Source organism: Adiantum capillus-veneris, chromosome 2 (assembly GCF_014529385.1).
Source record: "Adiantum capillus-veneris isolate H3 chromosome 2, ASM1452938v2, whole genome shotgun sequence".
Classification (NCBI taxonomy): Eukaryota; Viridiplantae; Streptophyta; class Polypodiopsida; order Polypodiales; family Pteridaceae; genus Adiantum; species Adiantum capillus-veneris.
Window position 1 is genome coordinate 180,953,016 of NC_140932.1, and position 8,375 is coordinate 180,961,390.

The following is an 8,375-nucleotide window of genomic DNA, read 5'->3' on the forward strand; positions in this document are numbered from 1 at the left end:
GACCATGCGATAGATTTGGTGCCAGGCAGTAGCCCACCAAATAAGCCTCCGTACAGGGTTAGTGCGGCTCAGCAGAAAGAGATAATGGGCCAAGTACAGGAGTTGTTAGAAAAGGGGCCGATTCAGCCCAGTTCATCTCCATTCTGTTCTCCAGTGTTGTTGGTGCAGAAAAAGGATGGCTCATGGCGTATGTGCATCGACTACCGTGCACTGAACAAGAATACCATCAAGAATAGGTTCCCTATACCTAGAATTGATGATATTATGGACAAATTAGAAGGAGCAACTATGTTTAGCAAGATAGATCTAAAGAGTGGGTACCATCAGATCCGCATTAGATCAGAGGATGTGCACAAGACTGCTTTTAGAACAACGTTTGGCCTTTACGAATTTTTAGTGATGCCCTTTGGTCTCACAAATGCTCCTGCTACGTTCAATAGGATGATGGACAGAATTTTCCGTCCACACCAGCAGTTTGTTGGTACATTCTTTGATGACATGATAGTCTACTCAAAGAATGAAGAGGAGCATAGGCATCACTTGGCCATTGTGTTCAAAGAGCTACGCAGTCATAGGTTGTTCATCAATGCAAAGAAAAGTGAGTTTTTTCTGGAAGAGATTCACTTTCTGGGACACATTGTCTCAAAGGATGGTGTCAGAATGGATCCTGCAAAAGTTGAAGCGATCAAGTCATGGCCAAATTTGAAGTCATATCACTAGGAAAGGTATTCTAAGTGATCAAGCAGGCGAGTTGTCACAAACTGGTGACGTGGTACCTCCCTAAGTTGTCCTAACTTATGGCTAAGTGACGAGGGGACCCCTAAGGACACAAGGAACTTAAAGCAAATGGCTGGCGTACAGAATCCCACATATAGCGCTGACTATATGGATCTCCGCAATTCGCGGTGACTGTTCGTACGGCCTGCCGGAAATTGCACTGACAGCTTTTTGCAGACTTTGACGCCAAGTTGCTTTTGAACACTAACTCCTTTTGAGTTAGTGCTTTTGGGGCTTTGCTTTTGGGCATCCCTTACCTTCAAATAAGTGGGCAAGGCCTCACTTCTCAGAGCATTTGGACGCAAAGTCTGAGAGTGAGCACCTACCCATTCTCTTGTACTTTGAACACAGATTAATACAAAAAGAAATATGGAAAGGGGGTCTTTGGGACCAATACCTCTTGGCACGGAACTACGCCTGGCCGTGTCGACCTAATTGTGGATTGTAAATTGTCTCGAAGTGATCTCTGTTATGTCGCGGTAGAATCTTGACTTGATGTGTCCAAGTTTGTTACAGTGGTATCAAAGCGCGGCCAATTTCTCTTCTACCGGAAAATCCGATCCTTTACCTGCGGCACTTGTGGATTCCAACAGAAATCAATCGACTTCTTCTGCATCTGCGAATGCGGGAGAAGATCACGGAGAAGATTCTATGAGCAATCAGAGGAAGAGTACGGCCCACCTCGGCCTACTCAGTTCGAGATTGAAGAGATGGGACATCGACAATTGGTTGACGAGGCAACAAAGCAGATGATTAAAATTGCGAAGGATCCAAAATTTGCAAAATTTTGCCCCAACAATCCCTCGCAGAAGTACACACCCAGTGGTGGCAGAAGGCCACAAAGCCACCCATCAAACCGGCACTCAAGAAACCTCCTTCTCCAAGGATGTTTACAAAGCAAGAATTAGAAGAGGTGGTTCACACACAGATTAGCCGACTTTTGGACGCAAACAAAAAATCCAAAAAGCACGATAAAAAGCATAAGAAAGGAATGGACTTCCCGGGTTGTTTGGGTCATCAATCTTCTTTTGCATCGGCGAGAAAGCAGAAGAAGCATGTACGATTTGAAGGACTACCCAGGTTCTTCTTCTTCTGACAGTCCTAGCTCTCCTGACTTGAGCGAAGAAGACAAAAAAGGCAAAAAGCGAAGCAAAAAGCAAAGCTTTGAAAAGGGCAAGAAAAAGGCGAAGAAGCATAAATTTCGCCCAGTTTTTGACAGTCCTATAGGGGACTCCTCCTCAGACAGTTTGGACTCCGATGATCACATGTTTTATGCAAAGAAGAAGCATTTCCATAAAGCCAACCAATATGACTTCCTCGAAGATAAAAGCAAGAAAGTAAGAGAATTCAAAGAAGGTGGACAATCAATTAAGTTTGACTCTTTTTCTGGATTTCGAGATGCTCCCAAGGGCTTTGGCCTTCATACAGCAGTTTGATATAGCTTTCTCTAGAGGGCATTACTCAAAGCACTCCAAGATTCGGAGGGCTACATCTTTCTTCAAGGGAAATGCTCGAACATGGTGGTCCACCCTTCTATTGAGAAAGGAAGCTCCAGTTAAATGGTTGAAGTTTAAGAGGCTTTTAATTTCTTCTTGGCTGACTCGGGAGTATGAACGAGATATACGAACTGCTTGAAATCATCTTCGAATGACCAAGGGAGATTCTTTGGACGCTTATTGCGATAGATTTCGGAGCTCTTTTCTACCAGCCTCTTCATTTAAGAAGGTCTCGTTCAAATAACACATTGAGCGGTTTTGCTGCGAACTTCCTACACAGATCCGAGACTACTGCTTGGAACAAAAGTCAAATTCTATTCAAGAATTGATGGGTCATGCGAAACGGGGTTTTGCCACACATTCGAGCAATCTGACTTACCCCACTGATGAGATCGGAGAACCCAACAGACTTCTAATAATGTAAGTAGAAAGAGGAAGAGTTCCCAAGAAAAGAAAGACAAGGATTCACGACCCCGACTCACTCTTCGAGAGAGGGCCAACTACATCAAAGAGGGGAAGTGTTTTGGATGCGGGGAACATGGGCACGTCTCCACGAAGTGCCCTAAAAAGGCACAGCAAGAACAGAATGAAGACAGGTCAGAGAGTTCAAGAGCAACTGAGGAACATGGTAGAAAAGGCAAGATGAAAGCAGGACTGGTTCCAAATTGCATGGATACTCACCCAAGCACGATTGATGAAAGTAAAGAACTTTGCCGAGCTTGGGGCAAAGTGAAAGATCAAGAAGCTGTCACGAACTGCTGACGTGTCAAAGCCCTGAAGAATGGAGCCAACTTGCAGATGCCGGCCAAGGGGCCTATACCCTAAGAAGAACAAGTAACAGAAGAAGAAGTCCTACCAACTTATGGGGACCCCGTCCGAGGGGGCCCCAAGTGACATAACGGATTAAAATAAAGCAGGACCTACACACAAAGGCTTGCGCATGAGCTGATGACGTGGCAGTTGTACGAACACTGCAGATTTTTTGATGGTTGATGACGTGGCAGACTATACGGATCTCCACGTTTTGCGCTGACTCTTGACGTGGCAAATGTACGGATTTCCGTGATTTACGATGGCAGCCTTTTGGCATTGCTTTTGAACCAGAAGCTTTTTGAGTTTGAAGGCTTTTCATGTAAACTGCTTTTCATAGGCCAAAGGCCTTTAAATATGTGCTAAGGGCTCATTCTTTGGCATGCCTCCTAGAGAAGGTGCAAAGTCTGGAGTACCGGCTTGTACTGAGTTGATGCAATATAAAGAAATACTGAAAGGGGCGCCAAGGTTTGGGGCCAATACTCTCTGGGGTGGAATTCCGCCACTCCATGTCGCGTGTCGTCTCTCTTTTTCAGTTCAGTTGTTATTTGTAGTGCTTAAAGTTGTTCAATCTGTTCTTTTCTATTGGCACACGGTGCCCGTCTTGTGACAACAGTATTAGAGCATCAGTCGTGTGCTTCTCTGAAAGCATCCCGGTCCTACCAAAGAAGAGACAAAGAAAACCAAAGACTGATGGAATTTTATTTTAAGTATCTTCGGCCCCCGACCCCGGGCTTATTTATTTGAAGTATCTTCGGCCCTCGACCCCGCACTTATTCACCACTCCCACCCTTCATAAATCGCACATCAGGCGTGCTTCCGTCTTCACCGCTTATGTCTTACAGGGCATAAGCCAAAAACATCACTTGCAAGAGGACTTAAGATTTGTTTCGAGTCACTATTTTTCTCAAAAGCAGTGCCAAGTAGATGTTGATGTCTATGGCTACCAAGCTGCACACTTCCAAGGACTTGGCAAGCTTTCAAGAAAATTTTTGCCCAAAGTTATATGGTTTCTGACTTCTTCCTTTGGAGTGCAACTTCTGGCAGAGTGGGATATCCTGAAATGCTTGCCATGGAAACCCTAGCAGATTATAACTTAAAATTCCTCCACATCTCTTTGTAGATGTCTCTTCACGAGCAGATGACCTTGGAGGTCCAGTGTGATTGCTATCTTGGGACTACCATCGCCGCCAAAGAAAACACTGTCTGTCCAAGAGCTGATGGACCATGCTGTGCTCGGCTACGACCTTATGGAATGAACCTAACCCTAATTTTTGGTGCAGGTTTTAGGATGGAAAGTCATTCGACTTTTTGAGCTCGACTGATGTTGAGAATGCTTTTTAAGTTTGAAAAATGTTTGAGAACTTGTTTGGTGATCTTGTTGGAATTTGTTTGAAATGGATGGTATCGGTTTTGAACATGTTTTGGTACCAATTTGAAATGTTTGACTTTGGTTTTACTACCATTGATTCATGATTTTACTCCCGGGTGGAGAAGTGAAAATACTGTTTTGGTATTGTTTGAACCTCGGAACGACGTAGGCCGATGCTTGGGGAGCGTTTCGTTCTATGTTTGAAAACCTCGGAACAACGTAGGCCGTTGTCTGGGGCAGCGTTCCGTTGTATGCTAGAAAACCTTCAAACCACGCAGGTTGGTGCCTGGGGAACGTGATGGGAACCATGAAACCGGCCTGTAACCTTACTAAAGGGCGGTAAAATTAGGCTTTCACCCAATCTATACGTGTTTAACTTTACCTGTACTTTATGACACAAAGTAATTTCACGAATAGCGTGACTGGAATCCACAACTTGGTAGCTATAGTGCTCCTAAGTAGACAATGACACCTTGTTGGCCCCAAAGCTTGGCGCCCCTTTTGGTATTTCTTTATTCCAATTGAACTTGGAGGAAAACCTGTAATCTTCTACAAGCTGTCCCACTTTTATTGGGCTGCAGATTTCCTACTCTAGTCAAATTTCGGCAGCATAACGACAATAGAAGGCTTCAGAGACAAAATCGCCATGTAGCAAATGCCTTTCTACGCACATTAGAGCGCTTTTACAAACCTGGCGAGAAAATACAGCACGCTGAATTCTCTGTTTTTAGCCTTTGAAATGCACTAGAACACCTATTTAGCAGTTCCCTAGCTTCCCCGAAGCTCCTTGGACTTTTAGGCATAAAAAAGGGTCAAAACCCTAAGCCTGCAAAAATTACAGCAACCTGTAATTCTCTGTTTTGAGCTACGTTTTGCGTGCCGAACGCACTTGTAGGTAGCCATTGAGATCCTGCAGGTGTAGGGCTACTTGCTCTTTGATTTAAATGAGATTTCTTGCGAGAAATCTCTCTAAATCAACCTGTACTTGCTCTAGATTAGCAGTTAGCTAATCCGATACCTGTGCAAGAGGCTCTTGCCTCGGTAATCAAGCATAAATTTCGCCAAATGAATAGCCCTTGAGCTCGGCATCACGATTCTGTATTCAAAACGGGAGAGAGGTGCACGAGAGCGGAATCGTTGTGCTACATAAGACAGAGGAGAAGCCAAGCTTTCCATTAAAGTTGTGATCACCTGTACACTCTACTCACACATACACAATAGCTCACAATGAACTTAAATCAACCTCTTCTCTTGTTGAAATCGATTTTGGGCGCTCCCCTTGCTGAGGTGTCCGTGCAAATGGCTCACAGACTGCCAAGTGTCCATTTTGTCCATTTGGTTTAAATTCCTAGTACCCACCAACTTACGAAGTCTCGCCAAGGGCCCCAAATGACTAACTGAGCCTAGCCTCCCTTTTACTAGTCAGATTTCAGTGTTGATCGGCTCAGTCGTCTCGTGGCTGCCTAGCCTTGACTCTTGCGGGTGAAACTCTCGGCCATCAATCGTTTCACACTGGCCATGCAATGTTCGGGTATAGTGATTTCAAAAAGAGTCCCAAAAATTAAATAAAAATCAAAGGAAGGAAACCAACATATAAGGTTAGTGTTTGTCACAATCTCGTGAAATCCCGTGCTGGGACTTTGCTTTTCTTCATCTCCCTGTAGACTAAGAGTTAGAGGAGTGTTGTCTCTATCGGATTCATTGCAAGAACCCATGTGCTGCAGAAAAGGATCGGATCCTTCAGAGAAGAAGAATCGTCTGAGCTTTGATATCACTGTAACAGGCTTGGACACTCCAAGCGAGAAATCAGTCGCAACACACAAATAAAAATTGCAAATAACAGAACTTGGATAGAGAGAGACAGAAGAGGAGAGTCCACATGGAACATCTGAGTTCCATCCCTAGAGCCTTACTTGTGCCCCACAATTCAGCAAAAGGCAGACTAAGCATCTTTAAAATACTATTTTGCCTATAAAGCCGAGCCAAGATGTCAAAGAGCAATGAAGTCCAAGAGAAAATGCCCCAATAGGGGTGATGGAAACACAGGTAAGGTGGCTAGCAATGAATTACACTACTATTCTAACTCCATTTCTAGGGGATGGGCGATACACCCACAAGAAACAGGACCCTAGAACACTAGCACACCACATTGCCATGAGTAAAATCACTTATACAACAATTCTGTCTCTTCAAGGTGTTCTTACATCCAATGGTATGCCCCAAATGGCATAACTGATACACTAAACAGATATCGGTATAATAGCTGCCTGATCTGCATTGTGTACCTTGCACAAACTCACACTGGTCTAAAAAGCCTAAACTTTGTACATATCATAGGTTATGAAAGCTTGAGCTCTATTTCTGACCATCATAAACAGAAACACACAAGCTTTGATAATTAAACATACACTTCAAGCAAATGGAGATCACTGATATTGACGAGAGTTATCTACGTTGAGTGAAAACAAATTTTTCAATGCTTTGATTCAATAAAACAATGCAATAATATATCTGTTCAGGATTTTCATATGTAACATGGATACACTATCTAATAAGCAACTCTTTTGCTTTGCCCAATCTAAAGACAAAGCATAAGAATTTGCAATACATCCAACAAAAGGTACATGAGTCAATCCGTACTGAAGCCTTGACAGTACCACAAACATCAAACTCTTACCTCATCTGTTATTCGCATCTTATTTGGAGGATTGGAGTAGACTTTATGTACTCCATTGGTGACAGAAATAATTTCCCCAGGTTTCTCCGTAAACCAGTGCATCTGATCTTCATTTGAGTTGCCTTCACTGTGTTTTTGCACCTCACTTATGCCGTTCGGTGTCTCGGACTGTTTAGATTTATCCTGCTGAAATGGGACCACAAACCTTTTCAGCTTCTCAAAGAAAGACCCATTTTGATTGCCTTGAGCAGCCTTTAGAGCAGCTTCACTTGGACTAAAATACTCGCAACCATCCAATCCGACACAACAAACTGCTTGCGAAGACCTGATTGCGAATGCTGTTGAGACAGAAGCAGTAAACCTCAAAGGTCTTCTGTCCTTATTAGTGAGCGTAAGAGCAGATGCAAGTCCTTGATTAGTAAGGGTAATAATGTTATGTAGCTTGAAGTGACAGTCATCTCGATTTTCATTGGCACACCTTAGAGTCACCTGCATGGGTTCAACCATGTACCTTTTGTAAATCACTAACCTAGAGAGGAAGAGAACACAGTAGAAACCCTCAGACTGCAAGAATAATGGCAACACACACGCAATGAAACAATTTTAAGTTGAGACATAGAACAACTCTAGTATTTGCATCCTATGAGCAGCTTTGAGATTCACATGATAGTCTTTGCCACTTAATAACAATATAAAGTCATCAGCAATAATTCATATTATTTTATTTTTATTTTTTTGTGTTGAAAAGATCCTTCTATGAGTTTTGAAATTGTCTAATGTGCTACATCTCCCCTAGCAAGAAGGTAAACGGTACAAAAGAAAAAAAGGGGAGAATCTTGTTAAAGGGAGCCTCAATGTATTTGACATAATTTATTTGAGTTGCATAGGGCAACTTTCTGTGGGAAATATATAAGGGCCTTGGGCCTCTTATTTGTATCTAACTGATCAGAGTTGATTGGAGCTCTCTCGCTCTCTCTCTCTCTCTCTCTCTCTCTCTCTCTCTCTCTCTCTCTCTCTCTCTCTCGTGCATGTCCGGTGCCGAATGTGTGTCACATCTATGCTTCCGCACGCTATTCTGACATGGTATCACAAGTCTTCGGCTTGTGATCCTCAACGATGGAGGAGGTCATTTGTGAAGCAGACAATGATAACACAGGCTTGGATCAGCTCTATCAAACAAGACCACAGGTCACCCCGAAGAGGAATTTGGAATTGCAGCCGACTAGCTCTATTGATGCTCCAT

General features: G+C 43.3%; 1 protein-coding gene across 1 annotated transcript; it reads right to left on the reverse strand.

The window, feature by feature from the left end:
* Positions 1-6,916: 6,916 nt before the first annotated feature.
* Positions 6,917-7,658, reverse strand: LOC147464185 (uncharacterized). The gene has a single exon (XM_086493209.1). It carries the CDS (start codon positions 7,637-7,639, stop codon positions 7,121-7,123), a length of 519 nt encoding a protein of 172 aa, XP_086349335.1. The 5' UTR covers positions 7,640-7,658; the 3' UTR covers positions 6,917-7,120.
* Positions 7,659-8,375: the final 717 nt, after the last annotated feature.

What these genes read in the sequence shown, in the direction of transcription:
- LOC147464185 (XM_086493209.1), bottom strand. Translation starts at nt 7,639, where the DNA reads ATGGTTGAACCCATGCAGGTGACTCTAAGGTGTGCCAATGAAAATCGA.